At 30.4% G+C, this 16,755-nt stretch overlaps 1 protein-coding gene and 1 pseudogene across 1 annotated transcript; both read right to left on the bottom strand.

Moving 5' to 3' along the window:
• Positions 1–1,188: 1,188 nt before the first annotated feature.
• LOC25482830 (abscisic acid 8'-hydroxylase 2) lies at positions 1,189–8,159 on the bottom strand. Its single transcript, XM_013611429.3, has 8 exons — positions 7,656–8,159; positions 7,058–7,376; positions 6,797–6,946; positions 6,106–6,357; positions 5,907–5,996; positions 5,433–5,618; positions 4,878–4,996; positions 1,189–1,548 (listed from the first exon to the last, which is right to left on the bottom strand). Exons 1-8 carry the CDS (start codon positions 7,877–7,879, stop codon positions 1,452–1,454), a joined length of 1,437 nt encoding a protein of 478 aa, XP_013466883.1. The 5' UTR covers positions 7,880–8,159; the 3' UTR covers positions 1,189–1,451.
• A 587-nt stretch (positions 8,160–8,746) lies between these two features.
• LOC25482829 (uncharacterized) lies at positions 8,747–11,849 on the bottom strand (annotated as a pseudogene).
• Positions 11,850–16,755: the final 4,906 nt, after the last annotated feature.

The raw sequence follows: 16,755 nt of genomic DNA, 5'->3' as shown, positions 1-16,755 counted from the left end.
TTTATTTTTCAATTTTTTTTTGGATGCCAAGTGTAAAAAATAATTTACATGTCATTTATAATTAAAAAATTTAAAACTCAAATTTTTTTTTTAAAAACAAAAAATATTTTAAAAATCAGAAAAAAAATACAAATTTTTTTTCAAAAATTTAAAAAATTGAAATTTTTATTTTTAAAATGAAGTTCCAGATTTTTTTTTTTAAAAAATAGAAAAAAATTCAGATATTTTTAAAATAATTAAGTTCCGGATTTTTTTTAAATCAGAAAAAACATTCAGATTTTTTTAATTTAATTTTTAAAATAAAAAAAATTTGATATTTCAAAATCTTTATTCCAGAAATTTTATAAATTATTTTTGAAATTAAATAATTAGAAGAAAAAAATTAAATTTTTTTTACAAATTCAAAAAAAATTAGATAATACTTTTTTTTTCGAATTTTATAATTTTAATTTAATTCGAATTTTTTTTTAAATTTAGTATAATTTTTTTGAAAAATTTGGAAATATATTAAGTTTGAGAATGGAAATGGTATACCATATGGGTTTTCCTGTCATTGATGGGAAATATATTAAGTTAGCATTTAGAAAAGAATTCAAAAAATTTATTCCTGAATTTTTACGAATTTCTTTTTTATTTAAAAAAATAAAAAAAAATCAATTTTTTCTGAAATTAGGAAGTATTTTTAAAAAAAAAATCCGGAACTTCATTTTAAAAATAAAAATTTCAATTTTTTTAATTTTGAAAAAATAATTTGATTTTTTTAATTTTTGAAAAAAATTTGTATTTTTTTTCTGATTTTTAAAATAATTTTAGCTTTTTAAAAAATATTTTTCGTTTTAAAAAAAAATAGACTTTTTTATTTTTTTAATTATAAATGACATGTAAATTATTTTTTACACTTGGCATCCAAAAAAAAATTGAAAAATAAAAAAAATGTCACATCATAGATTGTGCTGAGTCACAGCGCTCAGTGGGCAATCTTGAAGAATCTTTATTTTACAAGGACGGAATCTAAAAAAAAAATTACAGAGGAGAAAACCAAAAGTGTCATATATTACAAGGGGGTAAAGCCCTATTAACCCTTAATAATTTATGAGTAGTTAGGTAAATTCATCATTCTCTTTCTTTCATTTATCATATTTTTTTAATATGTATGAAATAGTCAAATGGGGTATAAATATTATGAAATGGAGAGTGATATTTACAATTTTTATACACATTTTTTTTTTTATATAAATTTATTTACAGAAATTTTCTGCACAAACATAATGTTAATACATACATGGGCCATGCATAATGCAGCCAATGGGAACTAGCTTTGTCCCATTAGGCCTATAAATGGGAAAAGAATCTCTACAACAAAATAATGCTTGAAAGAAAATAAATTTGATTATCCTGACATATTCTACAAATTGCATGTGATTTTCTGATTATCCTGAATAATAATATATCTAACTATTCTTTAGAGTTATCTTTACTGGTAATCCATGTTTTGGCACAGGAAAAGGACCATATTGAATTCCATCTCCATTTCCCACAACTTGCCACCTAAAGCAACACCATCAAAACATGGATGAGTACAAAATTTCACACTTTTAGCAACACATCAATTTCAGACATATGTTTTTCAAATCATTTGAATTGATGTTTTAAATGATGCCTCTTCTTTTTTGAATGGATAAATGATACCTCTCATGTCTCATATTATACTAATCTTTTAAGATTTTGAAGCATAAATTAAAAAATAATAATACAATTAATACCATAGGTTTGTGAAAAATATTATACACTCTTTTGGACTACATTTTACTAATTACTCCATTCTTATTCATAAAAATTGAAAAGGATGATTAAGGGTATAATAGAAAAAATAGTTAAGTTTCCGTTGATATTGTAAAATATTGAAACATAAAATCAGATAATGTTTTTGCTAAACTTGTTGTGTTACAAAGATGTGTGGTAAGAACATGGTGAAATGTATTGTGATGTGTGATTGTGCAGAGCTACGTGTGGTGTCGAGTTAAACTTGTTGATTTAAAATTTGACTATACACTCACTAGCATCATGCAGTTTGCTTTGGTTCCACAAGCATTCCTTTCATTAATTTGATAAGGCTGTCTCAATTGTTACATATACATATGGAGATAGGAAAATTGCAGTCCATTCTATTTGTAATTTTAGAATCACAATAAAGAAAATTGAATATTTGGAGGCTTGAGAGCTTGAAAATGAGAGAAAATTTTCATATGGAACCATATTGAAAAATAATAATTTGTGTACATAATAGTTCTATTGACATTTCGTTTATCTATAAAAAAAAATGTTGGGGCAAATTGTGAAGTTGGAGTAAAACTTTCTAAATCGGATTCCCGTCTTACAAGTTTTTAGCACACTTACACATTTATAGGAACTGTGGTTATTGAATCAATGTCAAATTATTCAAATTTCAATAGAAATATGTAGCTTAAAATTTAGATTGTTTGATATCAATCAAATGATTACGATTGTCTTGACTGCGTGAATGAATCAAATTTTCATCGTAGCCAATCATAATAAAATTATCATTGAGAGGGTCCTACTAGTGTGAGGTTTTGAGTTTCTTTGGGCCAAGTTTGCTTGTGCACTCAAAGGACAATTAATATTGATAGGCCAATATACATATATATATATATAAAAAAAGCTTAAATATGTATTTCATCCTTGCAATTAGAGGTTGTTTAAAAATTGGTCCATGTAATCGCTAATCCTGGCAATTTACCCTTGTATTGTTTAATCATTTAAAATTTCGTCCCTCTCCCCACTAAATCACTGCCACGTCACTAATTTGATGACGTGCAATCACTGTCACACATGAAATTCCAATTTTACCCCTGGGTTTCCAATTCTTTCTTCAATATTTTGTCCTCTTCTTAAGGGTAAAATTGGAATTTCATGTGTGACAGTGATTGTCACGTCATCAAATTAGTGACGTGGTAGTGATTAAGTTGGTCAAAGGACGAAATTTTAAATGATTAATGATTGCAAGACTAATTTGCAAGGATTAGCGAATACATGGACTAATTTTTAAACGACCCCTAATTGCAAGGATGAAATACACATTTAAGCCTAAAAAAAATATAAGTGTGAAGTCCCATTGATTCATTAGTTAAAGCAAAGACATGGTTATACAAACAAGTTGAACCAAGCAAAATTTTGCTTAAATATTTTGAATACATATTTATATGGCTATATTTTGTTTGTTAGAAAAAAAAATTAGGTTGAGAGGATGAAACCCTAGTTCAAAGTAAGACAAAACTTTACAAAAATATTTATATTTACCTCTCTTTAAAATCAATAACATGGCTCAAACCTAGGACCTCTCGAGTTCAAGACGTGTTTTTAACATTACACCCAGGCCCGTCCCTGAGGGGGTGCAAACAGCTCAACAGAGCTGGGCCTCCCTCAGTCATGGGCCTCAATTTTTTTTTAATACCCACTAGTACTACTGCCCTTCAATTTTTTTTTTAATACCCCCAACCATTTTCTGTCCCATTGTTTTAGCCTTTTAGGCCTATTAGAATTAGGTCATCTTGCTTTTGGTGTTAGGTGGGGGTTTCTCATGTATACGGTAGTCATTTTCACTTTTAGGTGTACCGCATATATACCCGGCAACTTATATTTATCTTTTAAAAAATATAAATAGATCATTGCTTTTTTAAAAAAAATACATTTTGATTTTATCACTGGCATCTTTTCATTCTCAGAGCCAAGCCTCCGAATTCTTAGGGACGGCCTTGATTACACCAAACCTTTGGATATTTATACGCCTATATATTTTGGTCACTAGCAAATTACATGTGCAATAATTAAGGAGACATTTGGTGAACAGTAACATGCATGTATGCCACGTTCACGTATGAAATACATGATCATTGAGACGAGAGGTCCCTACTCTACTCACTATTTTCTTTAACTAATTAAAATATATTGGAATATACAATCCAAGAAAGCTGCCCTATATTCTTTCAACTTCAAGCAAGGACCACTTCCACATCTCAAGGAACACTATACTATAATAAATAAGTAACTAATTAGGATCACCATTGTCAATAGATGTACAAATAGGTTAATGGCCAAGTGACAGATCTCCAGCAAAGACAAACTTTTTTTTTTTTTTTTTTTAACTCTACGGCTTATAGAGGAAAGAGTCTTAGTAATGTGGAGTTCAATCGAGAGATAAAAGAAAGTCTGACCAAACTAGAGTTTCACGAACAATACGTTTTAGGGGCTCATTAGATCTATATGTACTAATTGTATTGGTGTAATGAAAGGGATTTATTAAACTATAGAGGTGTTATATAACTATGACTACCAATAAAAGCTTGAGAGATAAGTTATAAGATTTTGTTTTCATCATTGTTTACTTTCTTGCTCGTGACTATATATTCATTAATCTTAGCCTCTTAAATTTCATCTAATAAAGAAGTTGAGATATCCACAAAAATTGGAGATGTTAAAAATGAAAATAATATATATCAATTTTAGTTTTTTTTTTTTGTCACAATAAATCTTTTGGTAAATCTAACGAATGATTGTTTCAATCAAAATTTAATTACGAGTTCTTTCTTCGAACAATTTATCCTTCTAAAACAAACGCTTGAACCAAATCACTTGCTTATATCCATTTTGGTGTCTAATAGAGCTGAGAATGAACTGAATGAACTCGAAAATAGTTTAAAACTCGATTTAGTAATTGATTCGTTAAACTTGGATCATGAATAAAACGAATCGAACTTGAGTTAACGAAAAAATTAAACACGATCATTTGATACAATTATTTTAACTTTTTTCTAATAGTGGTATAGTGATTAATTGGTGAGGGATAAATTTAAAATTACCTGTATGAAAGAGTGAGATGGTGAAGGAGGACAAGAACCTCAAGCTTTGCAAGCTCACTACCAGGACAAGAGTGGACTCCATTTCCAAATGGCATATATGTGTTTGGTCGAGGTGGATTCTGCACCATCATATAAACCAATTAAGTCAACCCTAATGTCTTAAAGGTATTGGTACCAATATATATAGCTATAGCAACTATATACATATTTGTATTTTTTAAAATATTAATTAGAAATAACTATATATTGATAGAGAAATGAATATTTGTACTAGGGTACAAATGTAAATCACGTGCTCGTGATACTAGCAAGATTTTGAAAACAAAACACTGAATCACCTATCTAGGGGAAGATTCATATCATAGAAAATGAAAGGGACAAAATAGGACAGAATAATCTAACCATTGATCTATAACCTTATATGTTTCTGACAAAGGATAAAATATAAACCCTTCTTGGTAGTAGCTACATGAAAATAATCTTGTTATTATTTTATTTATTTGTATATAATGTTTATTATATTAGATTAGATGAGTCATAAGGGGATATTCTTACCTCGAATCTTGAAGGGTCAAACATGTGTGGTTGAGGGAAGAAATGAGGTGAATGATGAATGGTTCTAAAGAGTGGAAGGACTTTCCAACCTTTTGGAATGGAGTAACCTTGTAGCTTCACATCTCTAACTGCTTCTCTAAATGTGAATGATAATATGCTTGCACTTCTTAATGTCTCTTGGATTACCTGATTCCCATTTTCCTTGGTTTGTTAGTGCACTAACATATTGATTAATTAATTAGAAAGAAAAAAAAATTAAATGTTAAATGATGGTTTGGATAAGATAAAACATAAAGAATCTATGTAATATATACACTAATACTCCATCCGTTTCAAAATATAAGCAAAATTCACTTTTTAGGTTCATTCATTTAATGATGTATGTGGTCCATATTATGAACCACATACATCAATGAACCTAAAAAGTCAATTTTACTTATATTTTAAAACGGAGGGAGTATGTTATTATTTTACCCTGCTTGTGAAGGGCATCTGCCTTGTATCCTCCCATGAAAGTCCACGACTTTCCCTAGAAACTTTGCTTCTTATTTCTTCTTGTTCTTTCTATCAAAAAAATAATAATAATAATCAGTCATACAAGTTAAGAAAATAATAAAATCAAGATTGTATTAATTCAAAATATAAAGAAAAAGAGAGAGGGATTTTGTATTACTGTGACAGTTTCCAAGAGATTGACATTGTCATGCAAGTACTTAAGAACCCATGTTAGAACACTAGCTGTGGTATCATGTGCAGCAAATATGACACCAATGATATTATCAGCCACTTGAGAATCAGTTAGTTGGTTCATCTTCTCATCACCTCTGCCTCTCAACAGAATTCCTAACAACCCTCCACCATAATTCCTGCTCTCCTTCCTTCTTTCTATTATCCTCCTTATACTCTCATTCAAAACCTTCCTTGCCTTCATCAATAAATAAATAAACAATTAATAAATTATGCATTTTTCTACTAAATTAGTATATATAACAATGTTTTAAAAATCGAATCGGCCGGCTCAACTAGTTGAATTGACATGTTCAACAATTGGTTCAACAATATATTTAAACAATATTGAACCGAGTTGAACTGGTCTCACCGCGGTTGGTTCAACTAGTTTTAATTTTTTGCATTTTTTATTTTACGTTTTTAATATTTTCTTACTTATTTATTTATCATCGGTTCAACTATAGTTAAAATCGACTGAATCAATTAAATCATGAATTGGAGGTTTTAGTGGTTCAATTTGTTGTCCCATTTTAAAAATATTGATATAAAGTTGAGTATAAAAAAATAGACTTGAATTACATAATGATGCATCTTATGATTTTACAAACTATATAAAAGAAGAAAATATAATTTACCTTCAATGCCTTCCAATAAGAAGTTCCATGGAGATTTAAAGGATAAGAATTGTAGCCCTTCTCCAAGCAATGATACAATTCTCTTATTTCTTCCATTTCCATCTCATTTATTTCACCAAAAGCTGAATTTGCAGCCACTTCAAAAGCATACTATATAACAAACCAAAACAAGAAAATTCCTTTAAACTATTTCATGTAACAAAGAGTGCATAAATTTTACTAATTAATGTAATAAAGAATGTGTAATTATAATGAATGAACCTTTTTCATCTCTTGCAAGGTGTTGATGGTTCTATTAGCCCAAGTTGGAACCAATTTTTGTACAATTTGGTCAACATGAGAGACAGAGTTTTTAAGTGTGGAAGGTAAAAAAGAGGCTTGAACTAGCTTCTTGAGCATGGAGTGATAAGCACCTTGTTGAAAGAACAAAGCTTCTGGTCCTATCAACTTCTCTTTGCTTGGAGGGTATGTTGGTTTAAAAAGATGTGCTTGTGTAACAAGCACTGCTCTAGCTGCCTCAGGACTTGATATCATCACACAAGGACAACCTAGTATGTGTGTCTTGAATATATCTCCATACCTATGTTCATTAAATTCAAAATCATCAAATTTGAGTATGTGTGCCACAATATAAAAGGTTTTGAATTCTTCGTAATCACTACTGCAATTTCGACCACATCGACCATATTTTACTACAATTTAAATATTTGTAGTATAACTGCAACCGCAACTTAGAACCATGTAAACAACAATTTTGTTGTGTTCAATTTTTAGGTCCATGAAACGAGAGATACATACTTTTTTAAAATGACAAATGTTAGTATTATATCGACGTGAGCATGTGTATTTTTTTGTATACCTTTTCTGCCTTGTGGAGAAGAAGGAATTTGGATTTTGAGTGTAGAGTTTGAGGGTCTCTCCAAAGTAAGGCCAACCCATTGAACCAGGAGGTAAACGTTTGTCTTTATCTCTATGGTGTTTCCACCATTGAAGGAAAGGAAGGATAGTAAAAAAGAGGAGCAATATAATGAAAGGGTGAGAAAAATCTAAACAAGAATTAGTAAGTGAAGTGAATAGTTGCATGGTATGGTATAATAGTTGAGTGCACAAAACAATAAGGTGAGAGATGGCGGTTGTTTTAGCTATTTATAGAGGGAAAAGGAATGAGAATTGGAATAGATAGTGATGAATATATGTTGTAGAATTTGAGTAGATAGTGATGTGTATATATTGTATAGTGAAAATTAAGGTGTGTCGGTGTGTGAGGACTGAGAAATATGTACTATACATGTGTGCAAGTGCTGCTTAGGAAAATGTTTTATAGGTGGCAAAAGGGGGTTGGGACATGCGTAATGAGTGTCATGGGATAAACCTTAACTTAAATTTACAGAAACTTCTTCCTTCTCATGCCACAAAAAACTTAAGCATGCTTGCTTATGATATACAAGTTTTGAAAGAAAAAAATAAATTATAGAAATATTTGACCAAGTAAATTGTCATGATTTATATATAGTTATTAGATAAGTTAAAAAATGATGGAGGACACTTATGTCAAGTCATTATGAGATTCATTTCTAATGGTAGGTGGAGGATTTGGGGTTGTCCTTATGTGTGTTGAAGAGTTAGAAAAGTTGAAAGCAACAATAAACTAACGATTCACTACTGACAAGAGATTGAAACACCAAATTTCTATAAAAACGTTAACACATTTAATATGAGTCGTGTAGTTTATATATCTAATATTTAATTCATTCATAATTGATTTGAAATTAACCACCCACATACGAACCCATTAACGTGTTGGTTAGAAATGTTGAACTGCTCAAGTTAATATATGCAGGGATTGAGCACCATTGTATCATCTTTACAGTTCTTTTCATTGTGCTCATTTTACGATGGATGAAAGCCAATATTGGAAAAAGAGATAAATAGAATGCCATTGAGGTGAGGTTTAGCATGGGAAAGGGAAGTTGTTTTCCACTATTGAATCAAACAAATCCTTGCATGTTAACATATTCTCACACATACCTTTCATTGTTATGAATCATTATTCAATTTAATTGAAATTTGGATTTAGGCACATTATCTAGACTTGGATTTTGAAGTCTAAAAAGGAACCAAATCTAAGTAAAAGAAATAATTCCAAATAAGGATTGCAAATCAGCTTTCTCTGAAAGAAAACAACAAAGGAATTCTATAGTCAGTGGTGGATTGGCTAGCTCCATCTTCTCCTATCCTCTTCTTCATCAACTGGAGCATACCATTCTGGCCTCCGCTTAGTGTTGCTCAGCCTGTAGTTCAGAAGAAGTTCCTCGTCTTGAATCGCCCTAGTAGCTACTAAAACAAGAGATTTCAGTGTTGGAACATCCGACATGTTATTCTTTGACACTCCAGATTTGAACCAAAAGCTTCCAAATCTCCTCATTTTCACTTCTGCATCTCCAAACATTATATTTGGGACATAAACTCTAATGTTGTTTTCAGTCAATGGGAAGTCATAAGGGCAAATCATGACATTTGGTAGCACCCCTTTTGAAGGGTGATTCGCAAAATGAGCTAATGCTAATGGATTTCTTCGCTCGATCACTTCACCACTGTCTCCTTGTTTTCCTTCCAAAGGCTTGCTCAACGCTTTCCAGATCCTATCTGAACCTTTTTCGGCTCCTTTCATATCTGGCTTGACTTCTTCAATATATCTACCGTTCCACAGTTCTCTCTTGTCGCCTCCAGATCCCCAAGGTTGAGCATTGATTACATTTGCATCATATCTTGTAATCAAATAAGGGTTCTGAGCTGCAACCTTTGGATACCCTGGAATATAACGATAATAAGCTGGAGAGTAGACCACACCAGGATAAAATGCCACCACAGAACCAACATCCGCAACACCATCTAAGAAAAGACCCCGTCCGGCATCCTTGTGAGATATTTGAGAAGGTTTAACATCAAGTGTGAAGCCAAGTTGATCTTTTAATTTCTGAGAAACTTCAGCTTGGCTTAACGGTCTTGTCTGAGGGCCAGCTGCTCCAAAAGCATATCAATGACAAAGGCTACAGTGAACAGGAAATAAGGAGGAAATTTCCCAATAATATGAAACTTTAAATGGATAAATAAGTTAAATGTTATAAAAATGTCTAAGCTGTCATGGAGCACCGACACAACATTGACATATGTGGTTATGTTCAACCACTTATATTTTCTCAAATTACGACTGGTGTCTACGTGTCACTATGAGTGTCGTATTTGGTGTTTGTGGTTATGTCAGTGCTTCATAGTTAAGCTGCTAATAAATGATAGACTGTGATAAAAACAAGCTGATATGTCAAATTCATGACTATTTTATCTGGAAAGTGAAGAACCATAATAATTGCATATGCTCATTTATAAAGTTGAAATTATATATGGACTTTTGATCCTAGAATCTAGAAGACAGTGTCTAATCTAAATAAAAAGAGAGCACATTTGTTGGCTCTACCATGGATATGAATGGTACTTAACATGAATCACACCAACGATGAGGATATTTTGATTATGAAAAGAAAAGGCTGAAAACTCACCAGAATTATTAGGAGATGAACCGGTCCTACCAACAGCCAAACTAAGCCCACTTCGGCGAGGCAAAGTGCTTTCTTGTTGAGATAATCCAAGAGGATCATTCACCATTTTGTCATTCGGTAGAAGAATTTCATCCATGGATGCACTAAACGTCTTGATTTGTGAATGAACATTTTCTTGCACTTGCGTCACTTGATCAGTAAAAGAGGTTTTACTGGCTTCTTCAATAATCTTTTCAACGTCCGATTCATCCGCACTCTTTCCCAATCGATTATAACTGAATATTTAAGTCTTGGCATGAGCAAAATAATTGGAGATGTTACAAAGCAAAAACACCACATACACAACAAATTTTAAACAATTGGCAACCAAACAGCATGAACCCAAAAAAGCATCAAATTAACAAACAACAACTCGTCAATGTAATCTTCACACTAAAGATCTAGCATATTAAACTTGGAAATTTTACTTAACAAATTCCACCTGTGTAAATGTTAACGCAAAACAACAGAAAACCACTAACCTCGAATAAAGGAACAAACGGTTAACGTCAGCTTCAAATTGCAGTTGTCTCGGATCCTTCGTCAAAGAAGGGCGCCTTCCAAGGGTTTGCACAGCCTACAAAACAAATCCATAGCAACTTGTGACTCATTTTAGCACAGCACAACATTCTAAGATCCCTAGAAGTGTGTATCACAAAATCCATCAGACATAGAGTCCCTCATTTGAGAACATTAATATTCCCAAAATCCATATGAAACAATGGAATGAACATTATGCTCTATCCATTGAGAAGCATACCCCTATGTGCTGGAAGCTAACATACAAACTACATTGACTGATATAGCAAATAAAATTTCTAATTGGTCTTCTCCATCTTTGGTTTTGTTTCATAAAGAAACACCAAGGCCGTGTTTTGATAAAAAAAAAAACTTAATTAAAGGCTTACGCTAATTGCATAAGTGTTTATGTACAATCTATTTCTATAACAAATGAATGATAAATAAAGTAATATTTTTTCATATAAGCTATAAATTGTTTTCATATAAGCTATAGTGTATGTTGATGGAACCAAAATTGATTCTGGAGGTGTAGAATCGATTCTAAGGTGACACTGAGATTTATAGCTTTCCACTAAACACAATTTTTATATTCGAATTTATTGTTCAACTCACTTCTACTTTATCCAAACATAAACCAATTCACATTCAACTCGCATTCAACTAAAATCAGTTTTACAATATCAATTCATTCAAAATCAAATTTTATTATCGCAGAACTGAAAAAAAAACAATGCAACGAAATGTGGATAAGAGGATTAAGTAATGAAATAAAGAAATTATTACCTCTCGACATTTTCTGAAGAAAGATGCCATGGAAGTTGAAGAATGAAAATGTGATTTCGATGATGGTGAAGACTATGAGAGGAGAGAGCGGCTGATTCCCACTCAAGAGCGGTCTGTGGGGTTTTTGGGCTCTTGCTTTGTTACTTTTTGCACCATACTTATTTTCTTATACACACACCACTGGTTTGGTTTTGATTTTAAGATATTCATTATTCTCCTTTCTTTTTGGTAAATTATTCTACTTATTTTCTTATAAGCCGAATGCTATGACCGGGGTTCGAACCTCGGAGTCTCCACTTATGTGTGTGAGTTTCTTTGTTTGAAAGAGCGCGGATGCCTGATGTGATTGATTACAGAGGGTTGTTGGAACATAAATTTGGTCGTGTTGGCAGCCGATTCGATTCATTCGTCGCATTGAGTTGCGAAGGCTCACACAACACTTTCTTTTTGCTATCTGGTTTTGAGTCTGGAAGCGGATTCGTTGGGTTGTTCGAATGTATGTATACCCAATTGGATTGTTATTGTGGTTTAACTCAGTTTTAGCATATCAACCTCAGTATTTTGTATTCTATTTTATTATTTTTAAATATATTGAGTGTCTTGCAAAGGGTTTCCTTCTACTCCATATTTTCTTAAAAAAATTCTTTTTTTTTTAGGTTAATATATGAAATCTTAGATATTCTCAAAGTAACTTTTATAAACTTGATAAAAAAAAGTAGTTGTTATGGATAAGAAAATCATTTTGAAGCATTGTCAATATGAAAATTTATGTTGATAGTCAATCTCAAATTACAGGGTTATAATTTGTGTCTTTATTTTTACAGAGTTATTAACCTGATTTCACGTATATTACAGGGTCAATTTAAACAATTAACCCAAATAAGAAAGAAAAGAAGCGAATGTGAGTTGGAATGAGAAATTGTAAAGAATTAGTGTAAATTTATAGGAATGATCCTTCAACCTCAGTCAAACTATCAAAAGAATGTGGCCAAGCACCCAACACATGCTTGAACCAACCAACCTTGTTCATCAAGCAACCGTCCACAGTTTGGAACATTTTAAATTATATAATCCAAAATCATTCCTAGATTGATTCGGATACTATAATATGAAATGTATTTAGACCGTGTAAAAATGTGTGCTTTGGAGAGTTTTACACGTTCTAGATTATATAATATGATCCGATCAAATATAGGATTTTTTGTGGTCTACATTGCATCGAAATTTTTTGTGATCCATAACGTACGAAAACTTTTTTATTTTTTCGGGAAAAAACTTTTTCGTTCATTTGCAAAGCACACCACACCACATAACCATGAACACTTATCTAATAGATATGAACACTAAGTTAGTTGTAGTTTAGTACAACGAGGGGAAGCCTAATCTTTTTAAGGTTCATGTTGAGGTCACATTGTCTATTTTAAAGGATCGGTTAGACCAAATTAACGGTCTTCTCAACCTCATAGATGCAAGAAGGGTGGGCAGTGTTGAATATCGTCGTCCGTCGATCGACTTAGATGGAAACATCCGGTTCACCTATATAAATTTATGAAATGACGATGATGTGAGAAAGGATGATCGAGTTAGGCGCTTCCCTGGTCATATCTTTTCATGATATTAGAGAAAGTTTGATTCATCTGAGGACCTACAAAGAACCCAGGGCTTGCATGGATATACCTGATCAAGGATTTAGTTTGTTGATCCATGATCTTGTTTGTGTTTACTTATGTTATTTTACATTGTTAAATTATGTTGTTGACATTGTTAAGTTCAATTTTTGTTGTTGTTGTAGATTTTGATTTAATGGCGGATTTTTTTATTTTCTGTGTCATAGACACAATTCAATTATATAATATGAAATGTGTCAAACGCTAAAAATGACAAATTTTAATACATTCTAGGGACGTTTCAAACGATATCATCCAAATCAATCTGACATGATTTTATATTCTAAAATATGTAGCAAATATGTAGCATTTTAGAATGTGGACGGTTGCGATACAAGCAATGTTTGAATACTTAATGATGTATTTAATTCATTTTTTAAAGGGTTAATAGATCTTTACCCCCTGTAATATAGGTCACTTTTGGTTTTGCCTCCTATAATTTTTTTTTTGGAAAACCCCCCAGGCCAGCTGACTGTGCATTTTTGCTGATGTGGCATGTTGCGTCACCTTTTTCGGATGACGTGGCGCGTTGACTGTATAATAATTTTTATTTTTTTATGGGGTACATGTGGCATTTATGAATTTTTTTTTTAAATTTAAAAAAACGAAAAAATATTATGAAAAAATGAATTAAATTCTGGAAAATAAAATATTAATAAAAATGATTAAAAAACAAAAATAATTATGGAAAAATAAATAAAAATGGAAAAAATCTGGAAAAATTTAAAAATTCTGGTAAAATCTAGAAATTTTAATAAAAAAATCTGGAAAAAATAAAAAAATTAATATATATCGAAATTTTCAAAAAAATTATAAAAAAAATCTGAATAAAATTAAAATTATAAAAAAATCGAAAATATTTTATTATATAATTATTTCGATTTTGAAAATTAATCCCTAGAATTTTATTTTATTCGAAAATATAATCTAGATGAATAACATGATACAATGGATATTGATTGACACCGGTATATAAGTCATGTTATACTGTTGAATAACAAGCCCTTAATTCCATTCTTCATGATCTAATGTTAGGTTTTTTTAATTATGAATATACTTTCCAATATTTTGATTTTCTGTATAAAAAATAAAAAAAAAACAAACTTTTTAATTTCGAAAGAAAAATCTGAACTTTCATTTTTAATTCAATTCTTATTATATTCATAAATTTCGAAATATTTTAAGTTGCTAAATTTTTCATTTTTTATAAAATAAAACTTCTTACTTTCGAAAAAAAATATGAATTTTTTGAAATATATTAATTTTTTCATTTTTTTAAATTTTTCCAGATTTTATTTTATTAAATTTTCTAGATTTTTTTAATTTTCCAGATTTGTTTTTACTAAATTTTCTAGATTTTTTCATTATTTTTCATTTACCAGATTTTTATCAATTTTTCCATAATTATTTTCGTTTTTTTAATCATTTTTATTAATATTTTTATTTTTCCAAAATTTATTTCATTTTTTATAATATTTTTTCATTTTTTTAAAGTTTTTTTTTAATTTAAAAAAATCATAAATGCACGTGTACCCCATAAAAAATTAAAATAATTATAGAATCAGCGCGCCACGTCATTCAAAAATTGTGACACAGCATGCCACATCAACAAAGATGCACAGTCAGCTGGTCTAGGGGGTTTTCCAAAACATTTTTTTTTACAAGGATCGAATCCAATTTTTTCTTACAGGGGGCAAAACCAAAACTGCCCTATATTACAGGTGGTAAAGACCTATTAACCATTTTTTTAAATGTTAGGTCATTTAAAATGTTACTTTTAATTGTAGTTACAATTTAGGATGGTGTTGTGGCTGCATATATATCCATTTTCATTGAATTCCCCTCTTCACTCCTTCTTCTCTTTTCTCTCTTACTTATCTTTTGGATTTGATTATGAAATCATTGGTCACAACTCATCATTCATACCATCTCGAAAACTATATGTATGGTTTTTATTGGGATAGTACAATGACTACAAAGACTTTCATATCAAATTATCAATTATAATATGTGTTTTGAGTTTTGACATGATTCAAATCATAAAATGTGAAAAAGAAAATATCATAATTGACGGTAAAACTTTAGGAATTTCAAACCCAAATTTCATTGTTCAGCTTTACTTGTCCTTTACCTCTATGTAGGACTCTTCTTTTGGCGGTGATCTCTAGATTTTTTTTTGAAGGCTCTATGGAACCTTTTGTTAGTAGAAAAATTAGAAAATAAATAATCTACATATTTAGACATAAAAATTATATTTTTATATGTAAAACAAAGAGAAAAGACCCAAAAAGACAAAAGTATCGTACACACATTAAGAGCAAATTTTTGTCATTTTGTTTTAGAAGGGAACTTTTCATGGCGGGTAATAAGCCATCTTCTATTTTCTTACTTTTAATTTTCTTAAAGAATAAACCATTTTTTATTGTTTTTTATAATATTCCGACCCCACAATTGTACCTTCATCTCCTCATTTTACATAAACCACCATTTGAATATTTTTTAAAATGTTAAAATCAGAAAAGATTTTAAACTGGCAAATTCATTTATCACAAGTTTTTCGGTAGTTAAATTTTTTAAAAAAATGTACCGCTAAACTTAAAAAAAAAAAAAAAAAAAAACTCTGAATGAATGTGTCTTCAAAAACTTAAAATTAAGGTTTTTCGTAATAATTTTGGGTTCTGAAAAATTCAAGCTGAGTTTATCAGAACACATTTTTTTTCCAGTTAAATTAGATTAAGTTTACTAAAATACATTTGAAATCAATTGGAGTATGAGAAGTTTTATCTTTTTTTTAAAAAATAAAAATAAAAATACACTAGAGGCAAAATTGGATTTTGTTGAATTAGGGGTATAATTGTGGGGTAGGGGGTTATAAATTTTTTCTTCATGTGATACAACAAGCCACACTGAACAGATGGAGCCAAATTATTTGTGTGGGATGCACGTTTTTTTTCTTCATTAGAATGATATGCTATATATGGTGGGTTATGGTACCATTTACATTTATATTTTTACATTGGTTGTATTTTCAATTGGATGATAGGTACTAGCCAAGATTACAAATCAGGTCAAAATACATAAGACAAAAGCCAAACACCCTAATTACAATACAATCCATCACTAAAATGAATTTGACTATTACAATAGGGCCAAAATTAGACTAATTAGGCACACCATAACAAACTCAAAACTCCACTTCAACACATGATTGAGTTCCTTTCTCTGTTTACTGAAATCAAAGTACTATTAGATCTGAAATATGGTGACCACATATGGGGGACCAACGGTAAACAATCAATGGTAGGTATGTTTTTAAAGGTAAATTCTTGAATATCTTCAAGTTTGATCTAGTACTCTATATGCAAAATTTATTTTCAAATATTTTAATATA

The sequence above is a fragment of the Medicago truncatula genome, chromosome 1 (genome assembly GCF_003473485.1).
Source record: "Medicago truncatula cultivar Jemalong A17 chromosome 1, MtrunA17r5.0-ANR, whole genome shotgun sequence".
Classification (NCBI taxonomy): Eukaryota; Viridiplantae; Streptophyta; class Magnoliopsida; order Fabales; family Fabaceae; genus Medicago; species Medicago truncatula.
The sequence above is the reverse complement of the archived record's forward strand: the minus strand, read 5'-3'. Positions and strand labels throughout refer to the sequence as shown.

Bases quoted from the DNA above. Each gene is read 5' to 3' on its own strand.
- LOC25482830 (XM_013611429.3), bottom strand. From the start codon at position 7,879: ATGCAACTATTCACTTCACTTACTAATTCTTGTTTAGATTTTTCTCAC. The intron at 6,358-6,796 runs GTAAATTATATT...TTATTGATGAAG, and splicing joins CTTATTGGAAGGCATTGAAG to GCAAGGAAGGTTTTGAATGA. The intron at 4,997-5,432 runs GTAAGAATATCC...ATGATGGTGCAG, and splicing joins TTGACCCTTCAAGATTCGAG to AATCCACCTCGACCAAACAC.